At 43.9% G+C, this 24466-nt stretch overlaps 1 protein-coding gene and 1 long non-coding RNA gene across 3 annotated transcripts in view; one reads left to right on the forward strand and one right to left on the reverse strand.

The window, feature by feature from the left end:
* Positions 1–1777, forward strand: part of cryl1 (crystallin, lambda 1) — a 110641-nt gene extending 108864 nt beyond the window's left edge. The window contains exon 8 of the mRNA XM_067986084.1: positions 1344–1777. Coding sequence (XP_067842185.1) covers positions 1344–1457 — 114 coding nt within the window. The 3' untranslated portion in view covers positions 1458–1777. The remainder of the gene's footprint in view (positions 1–1343) is intronic.
* On the reverse strand, positions 585–20336 carry LOC137322888 (uncharacterized). 2 transcript variants are annotated; one of them, XR_010963249.1, is made up of 2 exons: positions 20281–20336; positions 585–1029 (listed from the first exon to the last, which is right to left on the reverse strand). It is a non-coding gene; the product is annotated as an uncharacterized lncRNA (long non-coding RNA). The 2 variants fall into 2 exon arrangements; XR_010963248.1 differs by lacking the exon at positions 20281–20336 and adding an exon at positions 20174–20272.
* Positions 20337–24466: the final 4130 nt, after the last annotated feature.

Consider the following 24466-nt stretch of genomic DNA (forward strand, 5'->3'; position numbering starts at 1 on the left):
TTTCAGTGAGTTACCATTAGTTACTGGTGGAATCAAAGTTCCTCCCACCTCTGCTTTCCCCGCGGCTCCCCCTCTTTCCCCCGCCCGTGGCTCGTCTCATGGTTCTTAGAAGTTTTCGCACAAAAGCTGCTGGCTCAAAACCACGAGCAAAAATACTGAGCTACAGGGGACCCAACCTATATAAGGTAAATGCAGCAACATATGTAGGTGTCATGTGGCCAGAATCTCATGTGATCAAACTTCCAGTAATGCCTCCAAACAGTTGGCAACCCTAGCTCGCAGGCAGTGGACATCAAGCAGTAATTATGGAGATCAAGTGGCGGGTGAGCCGTTTCCTGAGGCACAAGATGGAGGCCTGCAATCCTAGATACCAAATCCTTGGGAGATGAAGCTGACATTTTTTTTTTAAATTTGCTACAGGGAAATAGCAGCCACTGGTTACTTTCAAAATGTGTGGACCCACATTTATTTATTTTTTTAAATTGTAGAGAGAAATGGAGCCAAGGGCTAGTAGGTAAATTCAATTGCCCTTCAGCACCACCAGTGGTGGGAGAACTGAAACTGTAAACTGAAGATTCAGCTCAATATTTTGACAGGATATTTTTAATACTTTTACACCTCAGTGCTCAGATTAACACTGGAAATCCTATTGGAGCGCTATGTACAGGTGTCACAGGCAAGGGTTACATCCAAGCTTTAACAGGTAGATGTGGATATATTTAACATGGGAAAGTCTATAGGAAGATGTTTACATAGGACTTTTCAATGGACTTTGCGACCGACATACTCATTTTAATAATATAAGAATATGCAAGTTAGAGCTCCCCATCTGTCAGTCATTCCAGTAGGAAAAAGCATAAGTAAGTTACTTCCCCAGAAAGGAGGGGAAAAATCTGAGGCCAAGTCTCTCTGGAATCTCTTGCAAACCTTCCAGCAGCCATCTTCAGAACAACAATAGTAGCAGTGTAGGAGCAGGTCAACTACTTGCCAACTCTGTTGAAGTTTTGTTCATGGGTGAGGGAGAGAACCCTAAAAGGCAGAAAAATACTACTTTGAAACTTCTGGAAAAGCATGAAAAATAGGTTTGAAACTGAAATAAATCTGTTAAAACCATCATCAGTGAACTAGTCAGAAAATGTGCATTTTGTAATTCAAGAAAGTAAAGTAAGCCAAAAGAGGTCATTTAATTATATGCAAAAAGACTTCTACAAGTAAAGATTATATTTGGTGAAGTTTCTGAAAAGTTTTAATGGTTTGAAATTATTTTAGTGAAATGGACAGTTCTCTTTAAGCTGAACATTAGACATATATGTAACCGCCTTGAATAATTTTCAACCACCTAGGCAATGTCTCAAAGGATTCCACCTGATCCAGAACACCTCAACTCACGAAGACAGTGGAGAGATTCATGTCTAGCTGCTCTTGCAAAGTTGAATAAGGAAATTAAGTCAGACTGAAGCAAGATTCTGTTGAGGTTTATCTCTCATATCTGTGACCTTAAAATATATAGCAATATAAAAGATGCAATTATATTAAACTTTTTTAACATTAATGTTAACTTTGGCTTGTCTGTTCATTTAGTATTTTATGAACTGAATCATCTGTGTATAGCATTTGCAATTAGCTTTAACTTTTAAAAAAAAATCTTGGTTTTAAGAGCAACCTGTCAATATATGTATTTAGATTACTGGTATCTTTTTGACTTTTTAGAAATGGATTTATTAATCACTGCATAAACCTTGAGTCTTGCACATTAAAGTACTCTAGTAAGATTAAATCTATTGTATGTTGGCCTTTATTACAAGGGGGTTGGAGTACAAGAGTAAGTAAGTCTTGCTGCAACTGTACTGGGCTTTGATGAGACCACACCTGGAGTACTGTGTACAGTTTTGGTCTCCTTACCTAAGGAAGGATATACTTGCCTTAGAGGCGGTGCAACAAAGGTTAACTAGATTGATTCCTGGGATGAGAGGGTTGTCCAATGAAGAGAGATTGAGTAGAATGGGCCTATACTCTCTGGAGTTTAGAAGATGAGAGGTGATCTCATTAATACATATAAGATTCTGAGAGGGCTTGACAGGGTAATTTGAGAGGTTGTTTCTCCTGGCTGGAGAGTCTAGCACTAGGGGGCTTAGTCTCAGGATAAGGGGTCAGCCATTTAGGACTGAGATGAGGAGAAATTTCTTCACTCAGAGGGTTGTGAATCTTTGGAATTCTCTACCCCAGAGGGCTGTGGATTCTCAGTCATTGAATATATTCAAGACTGAGATCGATAGATTTTTTGACTGTAAGGGAATCAAGGGATATGGAGATCGGGCAGGAAAGTGGAGTTGAGGTCGAAGATCAGCCATGATCTTGTTGAATGGTGGCGCAGGCTCGAGGGGCCCTATGGCCTACTCCTGCTCCTATTTATTATGTTCTTATGTGGATTGAGTAAACCAGATCGTTGAACTGCACCCGAGCTGAAAGTGGTCAATAAAATTTCCAAGTTATATTTTCTCCTTGTTAAAAACATATATTCTATTTACAAGAAAAGAATTGGCACTATCTACATTGTACAAAATCAAAAAATGCATCAAGACTGTAAGTATCATGTGTTTTTATATCAGAATGTCATAAGCTTCCTTTTTGCTAAAATTAGTGACCACAGCCGTGACTAATGTGAGGAACTCTGCTCTATACTCATTTACTGTTCCTCTAAAATTAGTATTCTGTGGAAAATATACACAATTATGTTTTATCATCTTAACCTATAAAAGAATGATTCTTTCAGATGAGAGGTTTCTCTTTCCTCTGATCTTATTAAACCATTGAAAATCTTATAACTAATAAACTTATTCTAAAAGTTTAAAAGATTAGATAATGCAAGTCATGATGGTTTATCTTATTACAAACATGGGTGGGTATGGTTTCAGGGACTCCCTTAAATATGATTGGAACATCAATAAAAAGTTTCTGTTTGGCGATGAACTATGCTTGTACTCATTCTCTAAGAAGATTTTACAACAACTTGCATTTATATAGAGTTTTAACATAGAAAAACATTCCAAGGTGTTCACAGAAGCATAATCAGACAAAAATCAACGCTGAGCCAAAAAAGGAGATATTAGGAGGGGTGACTAAATGCTTGCTCGAAGATGTGGATTTTAAGGGGGGTCTGAAAGGAGGAGAAAGAGGCGGAGAGGTATAGGGAGGTAATTCCAGAGTCTAGGGCCTAGATAGCTGAAGGTACAGCCACCAATGATGGGACAAAGGGAGTCGGGGATGCATGAGGCCAGAGTTGAAGGATGCAGAGTTCTCAGAGGGTTGTAGGGCTGGTGAAGGTTACAAAAATAGAGAGGGGCAAGACCATGAAGGGATTTGAACACGAGGATGAGTACTTTAAATTTGAGACGTTGTGGGACTGGGAGCCAATGTAGGTCAATGAGCAGGATTTGGTGCGGGATATGTTAACAGGCAGCAGAGTTTTGGATGAGCTGAAGTTTTTGGAGGGTATAGGATGGTAGGTTGGCTAGAAGAGCATTGGAATAGTTGAGTCTGGAGGTGATAAAGGCATGGATGAGGGTTTCAGCAGCAAATGGGCTGAGACAGGGTCAGAGACGGGCAATGTTAGAGATGGAAGTACATGGTCTTTGCACTAGAGAAGATATGGGGTCGGAAGCTCAGCTTGAAATCAGATATGACACCGAGGTTGCAAACAGTCTATTTCAACCTGAGATAGTGGCTGGAGAGGCGATTGGAATCGGTGGTGAGGGAACTGAGCTTGTAGCAGGGGCCGAAGGGGATGACTTCAGTCTTCCCAACATTTAGCTGAAGGAAATTGCAGCTCATCCTGGACCGGATGTCAGTCACACATGTAACAACAAAGGCAGTGGGATGGGGGCGCAGTCGAGAGAGGTGGTGGAGAGGTTAGCTCGATTTCGGAGTATATATATAACCTGACCCTATGGGCCCTGATATTTGTGGGGAGGGTGCGGTGTAGCGCGGGGAATGCTCTGCAAAGCTGGGGACAAGGAGATCCTGCCGAATTTAACGGCAGGCCCTAGTTATAATTTTTTTTCTTCCGTTTCCCGCCCGGGAGCCAGCCAAATTGAGAGGCTGGCTGGCTGCCGGGCGGGAAAACCAGTGGTAGGAGGCCACAGCCTGGAACCCTTCAGGACAGTCCCCGGCAATCAAGAGAGGGACAAACTTGAGGGTGGGCCGCGATTGCGGCATGGAGCAGCTGTAGGGACTTGGTGGGAAGATCGGTGATTGGGAGGGGGGAGAGAGAGCCCGCAATTGGTAGAGTGGAGGCTGAAGGCTTCCTTGAGGAACCGGGCGGAGCAATCCTGCTCCTCCTGGCCCACAAGGACTGCTGTAAAAGGCACTTACCTTCTTGAGCAGGCAGCTCCTGTCTCCCTTTCACTGCTGAGTCTCCCGAGCCCTGGGAAACCCGCTCAGCAACTGTTTAAATTTAAATTAGGCTCCCAATTGCACCCTGGGAGCCTGATTTAAATATGTGAACGAGGCGTCCACCTCTCTGGCGGGACACCCGCACGCCTCGAAACCCGTCGGCGTAAAAACGACGGCGCAAACGCGGCGGGTTGGGGTCGTGTTTTCATTTTTAACCCCTCTCCCGCCGGTCGTGGGGATGTTTAATATTGAGGCCATTGATGATGTCACCAAGGGGCAGCATGTAAGTAAGGGAGAGGAGAGAGCCGAGGATAGATCCTTGGGGGACTCCAGAAATAATGGTGCAGGGATGGAATTTAATAATTTTATTAAAATTAAAATCATAGTTTTACACTCGATTGAAAATACTGCAAAATGTGCACCCATTCCCTCTCATCTAGTTTTGTATTAATCTTCATATTAAATGACATAAAAGTTATTGTAGGGATTCACCCTTGACGCATAGTAATTTTGACTTAACCTGACCGGTGGGAAACTGACAGGATTAGATTGGGGGCCCTTTTGGAAAGTAAAATCAGGCAGAGTGTAAAACGGGCTCTCATTCCCATCCTGTCGGTTTCCCACCGGGCAGATTAGTTTCAAATTACCACATGACAGGAAGTTGGGCTGTTATTATTCAGTATTGTACTTGTCTATTTTCATTAAAACATCTATTTTCATATAAGTTGATTTATCTTCATTGCTTGAGTTGGCAAATAAATTCCAAAGGTATTTCAGCTTAGTGTTACCACCACGGGTATCACTACAGCTGCAAAAGAGTGATTATTTAAAAGAATTATACAGCATACCTTGACTAGTAAGGGAACTATTCAGCTGGTATATAACTACATTATATCATAGAATGGATAGTAGGTCACTTTTAAAAAGAGATTGTGCATCGGGCAGAGTGAACAACTTGGGAGTTTGATAAGTGTGGGAGTTTGGTGAAGTGGGGGAAGGAGGTGCTGCTTTGCTTTGCCTTGCTTTTCCTAACTTTTTCCACAGAGCAGTGGCGGACCAGAGCAGCAGCAGACCGAGGCCCGAGAGCAGGGATAAAAGCAGCAGCAGACCTGCAACAATAAGAGAAAACTGCAGTGTGACGTCACAGGTGAGGCAGGTAAGTGATTGGTAGTGACTGTGGGCTAAGTTTTAAGTTAACATATAGCATATAACTAAATTTTAAAAAACTAAACTTAATTTAATAAGTTAAACGAGGTAAATAATTTGAACTAAACTAATTAATGAAATAAATAAAATAATGGGAGAACAGGAGATGTGTTGTTGCTGCAGTATGTCGGAGCTTGTGGATATTTTTGTCCAGGGCGACTACATCTGCAGCAAGTGTCTGCGGCTCGAGGAACTTCAGCTCTGAGTTGAGGAGCTGGTGTCCGAGCTACGGACATTGCGAGACGTCAGGGAGGGAGAAAGCTACCTGGACCTTTTGCTCCAGGAGGCAACCACACCCCTTAGATTAAATACTTTAGAATTGACACGTGGTCAGGGACAGAAGGGTGTGACTGCGAGTGAGGCAGGTACGGGGATCCAGGAGGTAGTGTTGCAGGAGCTTCAGTCCCTGCACTTGTCCAATAGATTTGAGGTTCTTGCAACCCTTGTGGACAAGTGCGGGGACAGTGGAGAGGACGACCAAACTGACCACGGCACCGTGTTACAGGAAGCCGTTCAAGTGGGGGGGTGTAAAAAGGAAGGTGGTTGTAGTAGGCGACAGTACAGTTAGGGGGATAGATACTGTTTTCTGCAGTCAGGAGCATGAGTCCTAAAGGCTATGTTGCCTACCCGATGCCAGGGTTAAGGATATCTCCTCCGGGCTGGAGAAGAACTTGGAGTGGGAGGGGGAGGATCCAGTTGTCGTGGTCCACGTAGGTACCAACGACATAGGTAGGACTAAGAAAAAGGTTCTGCTGAGAGAGTTTGAGCAGCTAGGGACTAAATTAAAAAGCAGAACCACAAAGTTATTAATCTCTGGATTATTACCTGAGCCACAAGCAAATTGACATTGGGTCAATAGGATCAGGGCGATGAATGTGTAGCTCAAAGATTGGTGTGGGAGAAGTGGGTTTCGATTCGCGGGGCACTGGCACCAGCATTATGGAAAGAGAGAGCTGTTCCACTGGGACGGACTACACCTAAACCATGCTGGGACCAGAGTTCTAGCGAATCAAATAACTAGGGAGGTAGATAGGGCTTTAAACTAAATAAAGGAGGGGAGGGTCCCGGTGGAGAGAAATCTAAAATGCTAAAAAGAAAGACAAGGAAGCAGTGCAGGAAAGTGATTGGGGTAAGGATAACCAGATTGTGTCAGGAAGGGACAGAACGTACAATCAAAAGAGTGCGCTAACAAATAGAGTCCGGGTAAGAAAAAATGGTAATAAGATAAATAGGGCCATAGTACAAAAAAATGTTAAGATGTCTAAAAATGTTAAAAAGACAAATCTAAAGACACTGTATCTGAATGCACAAAGCATTCGTAATAAGGTAGACGAATTAACAGCGCAAATAGATGTAAACTGATACGATATAATTGCGAATATGGAGACATGGCTGCAGGGTGACCAAGGCTGGGAGCTGAATATCCAAGGGTATCCGATATTTAGGAAGGACAGGCAAAAAGGAAAAGGAGGTAGAGTGTTGTTAGTAAAGGATGAAATAGTGAGAAAGGATATTGGCTCAGAAAATCAAGACGTAGAATCAGTCTGGGTGGAGTTAAGAAGCACCAAGGGGCAGAAAACACTGGTGGGAGCTGTCTATAGGCCTCCAAACAGTAGTGGTAATGTAAGGGATGGCATCAAACAGGAAATTAGAGATGCATGTACCAAGGATACTACAGTAATCATGGGTGACTTTAATCTACATATAGACTGGCCAAACCAAATTAGCAATAATACTGTGAAGGATGAATTCCTGGAGTGTGTACAAGATAGTTTTTTGGACCAGTACGTTGAGGAGCCAACTAGGGAACAGGCTATCCTAGATTGGGTCTTGTGCAATGAGAAGGGGTTAATTAATAATCTTGTTGTGCGAGGTCCTTTAGGGAAGAGTGACCATAACATGATAGAATTCTTCATTAAGATGGAAAGTGAAGTAATCCAATCCAAATCAGGGGTCCTAAATCTAAACAGAGGAAACTACGAAGGTATGAGGAGTGAGTTGGCTATAATAGATTGGGAAGCTTCATCAAAAGGCATGACGGTGGATAGGCAATGGCTAACATTTGAGGAACGAATGCAATAGTTATACATTCCTTTCTGGTGCAAAAACACAAAAGGAAAAGCGGTCCAACCATGGCTAACAAAAGAAATTATGGATAGTAGTAGATCCAAAGAGGAGTCATATAAAGTTGCCAGAAAAAGTAGCAAGCCTGAGGATTGGGAGCAGTTTAGAATTCAGCAAAAAAGGACCAAGAGATTGATTAAGAGGGGAAAAATAGAGTATGAGAGTAAACTTGCAAGGAACATAAAAGCGGACTGTAAAAGCTTCTACAAGTATGTAAAAAGAAAAGGATTGGTGAAGACAAATGTAGGTCCCTTACAGTCAGAAATGGGAGAATTTATAATGGGGAACAAGGAAATGGCAGAGCAATTAAACAAATACTTTGGTTCCGTCTTCACGGGAGGGGACACAAATAACTTCCCAGAAATGCTAGGGAACCAAGGGTCTAGTGAGAAAGAGGAATTAAAGGAAATTAGTATTAGTAAAAAAAAAGTGCAGGAGAAATTAATGCAACTGAAAGCCGATAAATCCCCAGGGCCTGATAATCTGCATCCCAGAGTAGTAAAAGAGGTAGCCATGGAAATAATGGATGCATTGGTTGTCATCTTCTAAAATTCTATAGATTATGGAACAGTTCCTGCAGATTGGAGGGTGGCAAATGTAACCCCACTATTTAAAAAAGGAGGGAGAGAAAACAGGGAACTACAGACCGGTTAGCCTAACATCAGTAGTAGGGAAAATGCTAGAGTCTATTATAAAGGATGTGATAACAGGACACTTATTAAATATCAACGGGATTAGACAAAGTCAACATGGATTTATGAAAGGGAAATCATGTTTGACAAACCTACTGGAGTTTTTTGAGGATGTAACTGGTAGAATAGATAAGGGAGAACCAGTGGATGTGGTTTATTTGGATTTTCAGAAGGCCTTTGATAAAGTCCCACAAAAGAGGATAGTGTGCAAAATTAAAGCACATGGGTTTGGATGGGTAATATACTGGCATAGATTGAAAATTTGTTAACAGACAGGAAACAGAGTAGGAATAAATGGGTCTTTTTTGGGGTGGCAGGCGGTGACTATTGGGGTACCGCAGGGATCAGTGCTTGGGCTCCAGCTATTCACAATATATATCAATGATTTGGATGAGGGAACCAAATGTAATATTTCCAAGTTTGCTGACGACACATAACTAGGTGGGATTGTGAGTTGTGAGGAGGATACAGAGAGGCTTCAAGGCGATTTAGACAAGTTGAGTGAGTGGGCAAAGACATGGCAGATGCAGTATAATGTGGATAAATGTGAAGTTACGCACTTTGGAAGGAAAAACAGAAAGGCAGAGTATTATTTAAATGGTGATAGGTTGGGAAATGTTGATGTACAAAGGGACCTGGGTGTCCTTGTACACCAGTCACTGAAAGCAAACATGCAGGTGTGGCAAGCGGTTCGGAAGTCAAATGGTATGTTGGCCTTCATTGCAAGAGGATTTGAGTTTAGGAGCAAGGATGTCTTACTGCAGTTATGCAGGACCTTGGTGAGACCACACCTGGAGTGTTGTGTGCAGTATTGGTCTCCTTACCTAAGAAAGGATATACTTGCCATAGAGGGAGAGCAGCGAAGGCTCAGCAGACTGATCCCTGGGATGGCAGGACTGTCATACGAGGAGAGATTGGGTCGACTCGGCCTGTATTCACTCGAGTTTAGAAGAATGAGAGGGGATCTCATTGAAACATATAAAATTCTGACAGGGCTAGACAGTATGGATGCAGGGAGGATGTTTCCCCTGACTGGGGTGGGGGGGGGGTCCAGAACGAGGGGTCACAGTCTCAGGATATGGGGTAGGACATTTCGGACTGAGATGAGGAGAAATTTCTTCACTGAGGGTGGCGAACTTGTGGAATTGTCTATCACAGAAGGCTGTGGAGGCCAAGTCTCTGAATATATTTAAGAAGGAGCTAGGTGGATTTCTAGACACAAACGGCAACAAGGGGTATGGGGAGAGAGCGGGAATATGGTATTGAGATAGAGGATCAGCCGTGATCATATTGAATGGCGGAGTAGGCTCGAAGGGCCAAATGGCCTACTCCTGCTCCTATTTTCTATGTTTCTATGTATTTTTTCGGAAATGATCTACTGCACAAGATCTTGGCCAAGCTGAGTAACAATGTGGCATGGAGGCTGATGACAATGCAATTTCTGTTGATTTTTCCCTCCGAGGTTCATGTGAGTCAGAAACTGGTGGAGCAGTGTGGCATCACATCAAGCCACCAACAGGAACTGCATTTTAAAAATAAAACTAAGTGTAAGAGAAGCTTTTGAAATGGAGTGAAATGACACTGGTTAAAAGAAGCAATGCAGAAAAACTAAAATAGAAGTGTTCAATGGTTTGTATGATCTCACCTGGGTCTGATTAACACTTTTGTATTTGTCAATTAACAAAATAGTGAAGTAGAAAAGTGGCGGCCTAAAAGGAATCACCTGTAGAATTCTAAAATTATTTCACATTTCTTGCCTTGAGAGTCATAACAGGAGGAATTCCCATATATGGAGCAGGTGGATTAAGAAATGTGTGAAGCAAAGCCAAAGTGATCGAAATGGTTGGGGGGAGGGGCTGATAAGCACCATGGGTTAAAATTCCACTTTGATGGGTGCGGATACACACCCATGATTTTCTCTTTAAAAGCCTGACTGCCTTCCTGTTTCTCTGTGTTTTGTCTTCCTCTACTCACAGATGGAAAGGGATCAAAGACCTTCCAACACAAAGTGTGCATGCTATTTATCGATTACCGAGACAATCTATCAAATTGCTTATTGTTTGCAATCTTTGGGGAAAGCAACTTTCATTATTAAGTACCTTTTGTCTCTAGGTGCCTTATTTTACTTGTTTTAAAAACCCAACATTAAAAGTAACTCTTTTACTTTACAAACCCATTCTGTGGAAAAATGGTCAAAAATCTCAAAATGTGACAATGATCAAGATATTTGTTTCTCTATAGGACTAACATAACTAAATAGCACAGCTGAGTTTTCATCATGACAGCATGGCTTATGAGCAGCTCACAAACCAGTTTGTAACTTCCCCTTATCCCGTGAGTTGTGAGGAGGATGCAAAGAGGCTTCAAGGCGATTTAGACAAGTTGAGTGAGTGGGCAAATACATGGCAGATGCAGTATAACGTGGATAAATGTGAAGTTATGCACTGGATGGAAAAACAGAAAGGCAGAGTATTATTTAAATGGTGATAGATTGGGGAATGTTGATGTACAAAGGGACCTGGGTGTCCTTCTACATCAGTCACTGAAAGCAAACATGCAGGTGCAACAAGCAGTTCGGAAGTCAAATGGTATGTTGGCCTTCATTGCAAGAGGATTTGAGTATAGGAGCAAGGATGTCTTACTGCAGTTATACAGGGCCTTGGTGAGACCACACCTGAAGTATTGTGTGCAGTATTTGTCTCCTTACCTAAGAAAGGATATACTTACCATAGAGGGAGTGCAGCGAAGGTTCACTAGACTGATCCCTGGGATGGCAGGACTGTCATACGAGGAGAGATTGGGTCGACTCGGCCTGTATTCACTCGAGTTTAGAAGAATGAGAGGGGATCTCATTGAAACATATAAAATTCTGACAGGGCTAGACAGACTGGATACAGGGCGGATGTTTTCCCTGACGGGGTGGGGGGGGGGGTTCCAGAACGAGGGGTCACAGTCTCAGGATACGGGGTAGGACATTTAGGACTGAGATGAGAAATTTCTTCACTGAGGGTGGTGAACCTGTGGAATTCTCTATCACAGAAGGCTGTGGAGGCCAAGTCTCTGAATATATTTAAGAAGGAGCTAGATAGATTTCTAGACACAAAAGGCAACAAGGGGTATGGTGAGAGAGCGGGAATATGGTATCGAGATAGAGGATCAGCCATGATCATATTGAATGGCGGAGCATGCTCGAAGGGCCAAATGGCCTACTCCTGCTCCTATTTTCAGTGTTTCTATGTAACACTGAGAAGGTAGTGGTGGGATTTCACCTTGAACTGCTGCAGTATCAGTAGGTACAGCGCAGGAGGAGGTCATTCGGCCCATCGTGCATGTGCCGGCTGTTTGAAAGAGCTATCCAATTAGACCCATTCCCCTTCTCTTCCCCATAGCCCTGTAAATTTGTTCCCTTAAGGTATTTGTCCAACTCCCTTTTGAAAGTTACCATTGAATCTGCTAGCAGCATCCTTTCAGGCAGTACATTCCAGATCATTACAATTTGCTGCGTAAAAAAATGTTTCCTCACGTCGCCTCTGGTTCTTTTGCCAATCACCTTAAATCTGTGTCCTCTGGTTACCAACCTTTCTGCCACTGGAAATAGTTTCTCCTTATTTACTCTATCAAAACTGTTCATGATTTTGAACCTCTATCAAATCTCCTCTTAACCTTCTCTGTTCTAAGGAGAACAACCCCAGCTTCTCCATTCTCTCCGTATAACTGAAGTCCCTCATCCCTGGTAGCATTCTAGTAAATCTCTTCTGCACCCTCCCTAAGGGCTTGACATCTTTCCTAAAGTGGGGTGCCCAGAATTGAATGCAATACTCCAGCTGAGGCCTAACCAGTGTTTTATAAAGGTTTAGCATAAATTCCTTGCTTTTGTACTCTATGCCTCTATTAATAAAGCCTGGGATCCCATATGCTTTTTTATCAGCCTTCTCAATTTGTTCTGCCACCTTCAAAGATTTGTGTACATACACCCCCAGATCTCTCTGTTCCTGCACTCCCTTTAAATTTGTACCATTTAGTTTATATTGCCTCTCCTCATTCGTCCTACCAAAATGTATCACTTCACACTTCTCTGCGTTAAATTTCATCTGCCATGTGTCTGTCTATTTCACCAGTCCATGTCCTGCTGAAGTCTGTTACTATCCTCCAGATTGTTTACCACATTTCCGAGTTTTGTGTCATCTGCAACCTTTGAAATTATACCCTCTATAACCAAATCCAGGTCATTAATATATATCAAAACGAGCAGTGGTCCTAATACTGACCCCTGGGGAATGCCACTGTGTACTTCCGTCCAGTCTGAAAAACAAGTGTTCACCACTACTTTCTGCTTTCTGTCACTTAGCCAATTTTGTATCGATGCTGCCACTGTCCCTTTAATCCCATGGGCTTTAATTTTGCTAACAAGTCTATTATGTGGTACTTTATCAAATGCCTTTGGAAACCTAAGAACATAAGAAATCAGAGCAGGATTAGGCCCTACGGTCAATAAGGCCATGGCCGATCTTCGACCTCAACTCCACTTTCCCGCCAGATCCCCATATCCCCTTAGAGCCCAAAAATCTATCAATCTCAGTCTTGAACATACTCAATGACTGAGCATTCACAGCCCTCTGGGGTAGAGAATTCCAAATATTCAGGATCCTCTGAGTGAAGAAATTCCTCCTCATCTCAGTCCTAAATGTCTGACCCCTTACCCTAAGATTATGTCCCCTAGTTCTAAACTCTCCAGCCAGGGGAAATATCCCCTCAGCATCTACCCTGGTAGCATAGTGGTTATGTTACTGGGCTAGTAATCCAGAGGCCTGGACTAAAATCCAGAGTCATGAGTTCAAATCCCGCCACGGCAGCTGGCGAATTTAAATTCAATTAATTAATTAAAAATTCAATTAATTAAATAAAAAATCTGGAATTAAAATACTAGTATCAGTAATGATGACCATGAAACTACCGGATTGTCGTAAAAACCCATCTGGTTCACTAATGTCCTTTAGGGAAGGAAGCCTGCCGCCCTTACCCGGTCTGGCCTATATGTGACTCCAGACCCACAGCAATGTGGTTGATTCTTAATTGCCCTCTGAAATGGCCCAGCAAGCCACTCAGTTGTAAAATCTCGCTACGAAAAGTCATAAGAATAAAAAAACCGGACGGACCACCCGGCATCGGACCACCAGGCACCGGACACGACAACGGCAAAACACCAAGCCCAGTCGACCCTGCAAGGTCCTCCTTACTAACATCTGGGGACTTGTGCCAAAATTGGGAGAGCTGTCCCACAGACTAGTCAAGCAACAGCCTGACATAGCCATACTCACAGAATCATATCTTTCAGCCAACGTCCCAGACTCTTCCATCACCATCCCTGGGTATGTCCTGTCCCACCGGCAGGACAGACCCACCAGAGGTGGCGGTACAGTGAGGGAGTGGCCCTGGGAGTCCTCAACATTGACTCTGGACCCCATGAAATCTCATGGCATCAGGTCAAACATGGGCAAGGAAACCTCCTGCTGATTACCACCTACCGTCCTCCCTCAGCTGATGAATCAGTCCTCCTCCATGTTGAACACCACTTGGAGGAAGCACTGAGGGTAGCAAGGGCACAAAATGTACTCTGGGTGGGGGACTTCAATGTCCATCACCAAGAGTGGCTCGGTAGCACCACTACTGACCGAGCTGGCCGAGTCCTGAAGGACATAGCTGCCAGACTGGGCCTGCGGCAGGTGGTGAGCGAACCAACACGAGGGAAAAACTTACTTGACCTCGTCCTCACCAATCTACCTGTCGCAAATGCATCTGTCCATGACAGTATTGGTAGGAGTGACCACCGCACAGTCCTCGTGGAGATGAAATCCCATCTTCGCACTGAGGACACCATCCAACGTGTTGTGTGGCACTACCACCGTGCTAAATGGGATAGATTCAGAACAGATCTAGCAGCTCAAAACTGGGCATCCATGAGGCGCTGTGGGCCATCAGCAGCAGCAGAATTGTATTCCACCACAATCTGTAACCTCATGGCCCGGCATATTCCTCACTCTACCATTACCAACAAGCCAGGGGATCAACCCTGGCTCAATGAGGAGTGTAGAAGAGCATGCCAGGAGCAGCACCAGGCGTACCTAAAAATGAGGTGCCAACCTGGTGAAGCTACAACTCAGGACTACATGCATGCTAAACAGCGGAAGCAACATGCTATAGACAGAGCTAAGCGATTCCACAACCAACGGATCAGATCAAAGCTCTGCAGTCCTGCCACATCCAGTCGTGAATGGTGGTGGACAATTAAACAACTAACGGGAGGAGGAGGCTCTGCAAACATCCCCATTCTCAATGATGGCGGAGTCCAGCACGTGAGTGCAAAAGACAAGGCTGAAGCGTTTGCAACCATCTTCAGCCAGAAGTGCCGAGTGGATAATCCATCTCAGCCTCCTCCCGATATCCCCACCATCACAGAAGCCAGTCTTCGGCCAATTCGATTCACTCCACGTGATATCAAGAAACGGCTGAGTGCACTGGATACAGCAAAGGCTATGGGCCCCGACAACATCCCAGCTGTAGTGCTGAAGACTTGTGCTCCAGAACTAGCTGCGCCTCTAGCCAAGCTGTTCCAGTACAGCTACAACACTGGCATCCACCCGACAATGTGGAAAATTGCCCAGGTATGTCCTGTCCACAAAAAGCAGGACAAATCCAATCCGGCCAATTACCGCCCCATCAGTCTACTCTCAATCATCAGCAAAGTGATGGAAGGTGTCGTCGACAGTGCTATCAAGCGGCACTTAGTCACCAATAACCTGCTCACCGATGCTCAGTTTGGGTTCCGCCAGGACCACTCGGCTCCAGACCTCATTACAGCCTTGGTCCAAACATGGACAAAAGAGCTGAATTCCAGAGGTGAGGTGAGAGTGACTGCCCTTGACATCAAGGCAGCATTTGACCGAGTGTGGCACCAAGGAGCCCTAGTAAAATTGAAGTCCATGGGAATCGGGGAAAACTCTCCAGTGGCTGGAGTCATACCTAGCACAAAGGAAGATGGTAGTGGTTGTTGGAGGCCAAGCATCTCAGCCCCAGGGCATTGCTGCAGGAGTTCCTCAGGGCAGTGTCCTAGGCCCAACCATCTTCAGCTGCTTCATCAATGACCTTCCCTCCATCATAAGGTCAGAAATGGGGATGTTCGCTGATGACTGCACAGTGTTCAGTTCCATTCGCAACCCCTCAGATAATGAAGCAGTCCGAGCCCGCATGCAGCAAGACCTGGACAACATCCAGGCTTGGGCTCATAAGTGGCAAGTAACATTCGCGCCAGATAAGTGCCAGGCAATGACCATCTCCAACAAGAGAGATTCTAACCACCTCCCCTTGACATTCAACGGCATTACCATCGCCGAATCCCCCACCATCAACATCCTGGGTGTCACCATTGACCAGAAACTTAACTGGACCAGCCATATAAATACTGTGGCTACGAGAGCAGGTCAGAGGCTGGGTATTCTGCGGCGAGTGACTCACCTCCTGACTCCCCAAAGCCTTTCCACCATCTACAAGGCACAAGTCAGGAGTGTGATGGAATACTCTCCACTTGCCTGGATGAGTGCAGCTCCAACAACACTCAAGAAGCTCGACACCATCCAAGATAAAGCAGCCCGCTTGATTGGCTCCCCATCCACCACCCTAAACATTCACTCCCTTCACCACCGGCGCACTGTGGCTGCAGTGTGCACCATCCACAGGATGCACTGCAGCAACTCGCCAAGGCTTCTTTGACAGCACCTCCCAAACCCGCGACCTCTACCACCTAGAAGGACAAGTGCAGCAGGCGCATGGGAACAACACCACCTGCACGTTCCCCTCCAAGTCACACACCATCCCGACTTGGAAATATATCGCCGTTCCTTCATTGTCGCTGGGTCAAAATCCTGGAACTGCCTTCCTAACAGCACTGTGGGAGAACCGTCACCACACGGACTGCAGCGGTTCAAGAAGGCGGCTCACCACCACCTTCTCAAGGGCAATTAGGGATGGGCAATAAATGCCGGCCTTGCCAGCGACGCCCACATCCCGTGAACGAATAAAAAAAAAAAAGCCCTCTTAGAATCTTTTATGTTTCAATGAGATTACCTCTCATTCTTCTAAACTCCAGTGAGTATAGGCCCATTCTACTCAATCTTTCCTCATAGGACAACCCTCTCATCTCAGGAATCAATCTAGTGAACCTTTGTTGCACCGCCTCTAAGGCAAGTATATCCTTCCTTAGGTAAGGAGACCAAAACTGCACACAGTACTCCAGGTGTAGTCTCATCAAAGCCCTGTACAATTGCAGCAAGACTTCCTTACTCTTGTACTCGAAAGGCGACAGAGAGTAGGGATAATGGGTAGGTACTCTCATTGGCAGGATGTGACTAGTGGAGTCCCGCAGGGATCTGTCTTGGGGCCCCAATTATTCACAATATTTATTAACGACTTAGATGAAGGCATAGAAAGTCTTATATCTAAGTTTGCCGATGACACAAAGATTGGTGGCATTGTAAGCAGTGTAGATGAAAACATAAAATTATAAAGCGATATTGATAGATTAGGTGAGTGGGCAAAACTGTGGCAAATGGAATTCAATGTAGACAAATGTGAGGTCATCCACTTTGGATCTAAAAAGAATAGAACAGGGTACTTTCTAAATGGTAAAAAGTTAAAAACAGTGAATGTCCAAAGGGACTTAGAGGTACAGGTACATAGATCATTGAAGTGTCATGAACAGGTGCAGAAAATAATCAATGAGGCAAATGGAATGCTGGCCTTTGTATCTGGAGGACTAGAATACAAGGGGGCAGAAGTTATGCTGCAGTTATACAAAACCCTGGTTAGACTGCACCTGGAGTACTGAGCAGTTCTGGGCACCACACCTTCGGAAGGACATATTGGCCTTGGAGGGAGTGCAGCGTCGGTTTACTAGAATGATACCCGGACTTCAAGGGTTAAGTTACGAGGAGAGATTACACAAATTGGGATTGTATTCTCTAGAGTTTCGAAGGTTAAGGGGTGATCTGATCGAAGTTTATAAGATATTAAGTGGAACAGATAGGGTGGATAGAGAGAAACTATTTCCGCTGGTTGGGGATTCTAGGAGTAGGGGGCACAGTCTAAAAATTAGAGCCAGACCTTTCAGGAGTGAAATTAGAAAACATTTCTACACACAAAGGGTGGTAGAAGTTTGGAACTCTCTTCCGCAAACGGCAATTAATACTAGCTCAATTGCTAAATTTAAATCTGAGATAGTTGGCTTTTTGGCAACCAAAGGTATTAAGGGATATGGGCCAAAGGCAGATATATGGAGTTAGATCACAGATCAGCCATGATCTTATCAAATGGCGGAGCAGGCAAGAGGGGCTGAATGGCCTACTCCTGTTCCTATGTTCCTACACCAACCCCCTTGCAATAATGGCAAACATTCCATTTGCCTTCCTAATGCTTGCTGTACCTGTATGTTAACTTCCCTCAGTAACCTAGGATGCATCCCATCTGGACCGGGTGACTTTTCTACTTTGAGTACTGCTAATCTATTAAATACCTCTTTATCTAGGTTTATCCTACCCAATATCGATACTACCTCGTCCTTTACTGCTACAATGACAACATCGTCTTCTCTAGTGAACACCGATGCAAAGTATTCATTTAGTACCTTAGCCATGCCCTCTGCCTCCATAAGATCATCTTTTTTGTCCCTAATCAGTCCCACCTTTCCTTTGACTACCCCTTTACTATTTATATGTTTATAGAAGACTTTTGGCTTCTCTTTTATGTTAGCCACTAATCTATTCTCATACTCTCTTTTTGCCCCTCTTATTTCCTTTTTTAGATCTCCTCTGTACTTTCTGTACTCAGCTTGGTTCTCTACTGTGTTATGAACCTTACATTTGTCATAAGCCTCTTTTTTCTGTTTCATTTTAATCTCTATATCTATAGTCCTCCAGGGAGCTCTAGCTTTGGGTGCCCTTCCTTTCCCCCTCGTGGGAATGTGTCAACTCTGTACCCGAATCATCTGCTCCTTGAAGGCCTCCCATTGTTCAATTACTGTTTTGCCTACCAATTTTTGATTCCAATGCACCCGGGCAAGATCCCTTTTTCACTCACTGAAATTAGCCCTCCTCCAGTTAAGTATTTTAACATTTGATTGTTCCTTGTCCTTTTCCATAACTATTCTAAATCTAATGATATTATGATCACTGCTCCCCCACTAAAACATGCTCCACTTGCTTCACATCAATCCCCAGAACTAGATTCCTTCCTCATTGGGCTGGAAACACACTGTTCAAAAAAGCTGTCTTGTACACATTTCAGGAATTTCTCCCCCTCTTTGCCCTTTACACTGTTACTGTCCCAGTCTATATTGGGATAATTGAAGTCCCCCATTATTACTACTCAATAGTTCTTGCATCTTCCTGTAATTTGCCTGCAAATTTGCTCCTTAATCCCCTTCCCACTATTTGGTGGCCTGTAGTATACACCCAGTAGTGTAATAGCTCCCCTATTGTTCCTTAATTCTAAACAAATAGATTCTGTCTTTGATCCCTCAACTACATCAGCACTTTCTCGTGATATAATAGTTTCTTTCATCCATACTACCACCCTACCCCCCCCCCTGCTTTCTTTCCTTCCCTATCTTTCCTGAATACCTTGTAGCCAGGAATATTAAGTACCCAATCCTCCCTTTCTTTGAGCCAGGTCTTTGTTATTGCCACTATATCATAGTCCCATGTGGCGACTTGAGCCTGCAGTTCACCAACCTTATTTATCACGCTACGTGCATTTAGGCACATGCACTCCAAACTCATCTTAGACTGCTTAGCATTTGCCCACCGTCTGATCCGTCCTATTTTTGAACTCTTTACTCTAGTGCTATTTGTCCCTCCCAGTCCTCTGCACCTTGTTTCTCCTCTCTAATGTTTCATCCTGGTGCTCATCCCCTGCCATACCCATCTATCCTGAACAGATCCCTCCTGCCCCAGACTGGTCCAATGCCCCAGAAATCTGAAGCCCTCCCTCCTGCATCATTCCTCCAGCCACACCCTCTCAGTAATGTCCTTTATCCTGGCGCCAGGGAGGCAACACACCATGCGGGACTCACGTTGACGGTTGCAGAAACGCCTGTTTATCCCCCTGACTATTGAATCCCTGATAACAACTGCATTTCTTGTGCCCCCATGCAGCCGAGTCTCCCATGTTTCCATGGATTTGCTCCCGACTGCACTCCTCTGAGGTGTCCACACCGAATACCGGCTTGTGAGTGCCACACTCCCATAGGATTCCTGCACTACCTACCTGTTCCTCTTAGTCTGTTAGGTGGTCACCCACTCCTCTCCGCCTGAACTCTCTGTAGCTGCAGGGTGACCACCTCTGAAACATGCTATCCACGAAACTCTCAGCTTCCTGTACGCACTGTAGTGACGCCAGCCGCCCCTCGAGCTCTGAAACTCTGAGCTCAAGCAATTGGCGGCACTTCCTGCACACATGGTTTTCCAGGACACATGAAGTGTTCTGGAATTCCCACATGGAACAGGATGTGCATGCGACGGGTTCCAGCTGACTTGCCATGTTAGCGAACAGTTAATTAAACTGTTTGTTTAGCTTTAAGGCAATTTACTATTCAGCTAACACTAAAACACTAACCCCTAAAAACACTAACCACCCATTAAAGACACTAACCATTAAGAACAGTAACCACTAAAAACACTAATCAATAAACTAAATACTTACTGACTTACCCTTGGCACTGTTCCTTGTGCTGTGATGTCACTTTTTGACTTTTTCTTGATCTTTTGATTCCGCTTTCATGCCACTCCATCAGTTTCACAGCTCTGTTTATACTCACCGGGTCTCCCGCTCCTGCTCCGGAACAGTTGTCCCTGTTCTCATGGTGTACCCATGATGGTGTTAGGAAACGCTAGAATTTTGATCCCGTGGTGTTAAAGGAATGTTGTTGCTGCTCTTGTCCTTCTCAGTGGTAGAGGTCACAGAGCTGGGTGGTGCTGTTGAAGTTTGACAGTTGTGCAGTGCATCCTATAGAAAGCACATACTTTAATCACAGTGCCCTGGTGGTGGTGGCGATGAATATCATGTTTAGTGGCAGGGGCGCTGATCAAGCAGATTGCTTTGCCCTGGATGGTGTTGAATTTCTTGAGTGTTGATGCGGCTGCACCCATCTAGGCCTCGCTGAGTATCCCTTCATACTCCTGCCAACCTTATAGTTGATGGAGATGCTTGGAGGGATCTAGCTGTGAGCCACTTGTTGCAGAGTACCCAGCCATTGCCTTACTCTTGTTGATAAAGCTGGTCCAGTTCAGCTTCTAGTCAAAGGTTAAATCTCCCCACCCCACCCAAGGGAGGTTGAAGGTCATTAAAGATAAAGGGGAGGTGGTTGGGCCTTTTCATCTTGAAGATGTTCATGGCCTGGCACTTATGTGGCACAAATGTTACCTACCACTTGTCAGCACATTCCTGGATACTACGGAGCTCCTCCGTAGGCTAACATGGACTCCTTCGTTATTGGAGGAGATGTGAATAAAGCTGAACACTAGAATTGTCAGTGAGCAGCCACACACCTGACCTCCTCTGAAGCAGCTGAAGAAGATTAGGCTGAGCATTTGGCCCTGAAGAACTCTGGCAGTACCACAGGACATTGATGTTTGGCCTCCAGTAACCATACCACCTTCCTGTATGCCAGCTATGACTCGGCCACTGGAAGGTTTTCCCTTTGACTCCAAATGCTAGAACTATTTGGTGGCATATTTGGTCAAATGTTACCTTGATGTTGAGGACAGTTACTCTTGTCTCTGCTCTTGCATTTAGCTCATGTCTATGTCTGGACGAAGGCAAACAGCACGTTGATAAGCAGGTTATTGATGAGGCTATTGAGTACTTCCATCATTTTGCTAATGATTGGGTGGAGGCTATTAGGGTGGTAATTGGCCAGGTTAAATTTGCCCTGCTTTTTATGGATAAAACATAGCTGGATAATTTTCCACATTATTGAATAGATGCCAGTGTAATCACTATACTGAAATAGATTTGCTATGGGGGGGCTAGTTCTGATGTGCAGATCTTTAGCACCACAGCCGGGATGTTGCCATGGTCCATGGCCTTTGCAATATTCCATTTACACAGCACCTCTTAATGTCACATGGCATGAAACACATTGGCTGGACACTGGCAGTATCGTGGTGCAGACTCAGACATGGGCCATTAGGATCAGCCTTATCCTGCACTCATCTGGATAGTTGAGGATAAGGATGAGGATGTTCATGGCGCCTCTTCCTCCCGTTAGTTGTGTGATTGTCCACCGCCATTCTTGACTGGCTATGGTAGAGCTACAAATCTTTGCTCTGATCCATTAGTTGTAGAACCACTTATGTCTGGCTGGAGCCTGCTTCTTTTGATGTTTAGCATGCAGGTAGCCCTGAGTTGTAGCTTCATTAGGTTGGTGCATCATTCTAAAGTATCCCTGGTGCAGCTCCTGACACACCCACTACATTGAACCACTCTCCTGGCTAGATGGTGGTGAAGGAGTGAGAAATGTGCCAGGCTGTGAAGTTACTATTGTTGCTGATAGCCCACAGTGCCTCAAAGATGCCTAGTTTTAGGTTACTAGATCTGACCTTAGTCTGTCCCACTTAGCATGGTGATAGTGCCACATTACACAATGAAGAGTTTCCTCTCTGTGAAAAAGAGACTTTGTCTTCAGAAGGACTGTGTGATAGTCATTCCTACCATCTTCAAAACTTGTTGCTGCTGTTATTTCTGTTTGGTTTGGTATTTTTGGGAAAAAATAGTAAATAAATAAATTTGGGGCTGCACTTTGGGTGCCACGGGCTTCATTTTGAAGTATTTTGCAAGACTGTTTACACTGATTTAATTCTGCTGGAACGGTAATCAATGGCTGCAACATGGAATTGCAGTTTTTAAGCTTGCAGTGTATGTTGGTGAAAGAAGATCGTGATCAGTAAGAGGCTAATGATAAAGCCAGATGAATCAGCCAGGTCCAGAGAAGAGACAGACCTGAGAGCATTGTCTACAGACCACTCTACTCCTTTCCTGATCATCTCATTAGACTTATCTCTTCAACGACCTATTTCCTTTTCTGGCACCCTGCAGGACTTTGCACTCTCCTACAGGACAAACTCCAGACTATATCATGTACAAGGTTGGGCTGCACAGTATAGGAGAAAGTAATAACTCTGCCACATGTTTTTTTCCATAGGGTCATTCGAGTGAGCTACTGGCAACTACTGCCCTGGGATCCCTTTTCAGTGGATTCACTTAGATTCACATGTATGAATCTCTGAAAGTAATCCATGTTAGCAATTTCAGTTCCAGTTTATATTGGCATGTAAATAACAAACAAATTAAAGTGTCTAACATATTCTGAGTCTTGAACAAATTTCATAGCAATAAACAAAGGCCTAGAAACCTCCCTGTTACGGCAGATGTTCCTGCAGCTGTCATTCACTCTAGGATGCAAGGCATCAATCAGTATTCCTCTTTGATTGATTGTGCCACAGAGGACAGTATTGAACCCTACCACAGTCACAGCCATATGCAGCACATCATGTGAGATAGTACTCAGAGCCTCCACACGCTAGCAACTTCTCTTTATAGCACAACCCCTAAGATCATTGTCTTCTCTAGAGTCAGGGACAGATTTTTCCTGGGCCTCCCGAGGAGCATCAGGTTCCTCTTCCACTGCCACATCCTCTGGCCTCCTTCTGTTCTATGACTCACTCAGTGACAATTCATCATCTACACTATGTTTGAGAACTCTGATATGAGGGCTAACCTCCAAATTAGTCCTAATGATGTTTAACCAAAAAGCTTCCAAAATATTGACCAACATCAAAAACATAATTATTAACCATGTGCTCTAGTAAATCCCCTCCTCCTCCTACCATTGAGTCACAGAGCTGATCTTGGTTTGAATCAAGGCCAAAGCAAAAATTAGAAACAGTACAATGATTTTTAATCTTTGAACTTCCCCTTTATTCACAGAACCACAGTGTGCCTCAGTTATTCAATCACATTAAAAGTTTCTCACACATATCTTTCAGTTATAGTTCTTAGAATGAACTGAAATCCTCAACATTGTTTGATTGAATATTTTAAAGTGACAAAAGTTCCATTCAGAGAAAGTGTCTCATTTTACAGAAAATTGAGGATTAGCTCTAGTTTCTTCCTTCTCAAATAGTCACAAAAATCAAACATGAAGAATCAAAGAATTTTGTGCCAAGTCTTTTTCAAAAAAAAAATCTGGTTTGAAGCCAAAACGTTGAACTCTACATAAAGGTTTCACTGTAAAACTGATTCAGCTTGGGCAGACTTACTATTTTGACAAAGCAACCTTTCCCTAAATGAAACACTATCTTGGTACTAGATTTTCAAAAGTGAACTCTACATACCACATTGCATGACAGTTTGAAGAATACAAATATACACAATGTTGGAGATTGTCACAACTCTTTGTAGGAAGCTGATCTGAATATGTTTTCCTGTTGTTTTTCTTAATTTCAATTTTTCCTTCTAATATAAATCATGTTTTTATGAGCCAATCAGAATTTAACATTAGCTGTATGAAATAATCTAATATCCCATCATCAAACCTGCACAGTTCCCACAGCTAAAATGGTATTTCAATTTATACAGCCTTTCACTTTAAATCTCATAGCTTCACTTTCAGAGAGCTTTTTCCTCATATTTTCAGTACTTACCTGCCCAGATGATACTTTGCAAAATTGTGCTCCTGGCAGGGAGTCTCGCCTGTTGGAAGTGTGTATTGGGAAATTGTATGAGCAAATAAGATCCAGGGTTGCATCAGCAGAAGAATTGAGTACTGATCAAAATCGCTTTGATAGAGTACAGTGTGCATATCTGGTCATCTAATCATAAGAAGGATATTGCCTTTGTGAGAGTACAGAAGCAAGCTATAGACAATCAACTTCAGACACGAGGTTATAAGGACAACTACTTCTATTTTGCTTCCTTCCCTCCCCTCCTCCCTCCCTTCCTTC

This window comes from Heptranchias perlo, chromosome 6 (assembly GCF_035084215.1).
Source record: "Heptranchias perlo isolate sHepPer1 chromosome 6, sHepPer1.hap1, whole genome shotgun sequence".
In the NCBI taxonomy this organism is placed as follows: Eukaryota; Metazoa; Chordata; class Chondrichthyes; order Hexanchiformes; family Hexanchidae; genus Heptranchias; species Heptranchias perlo.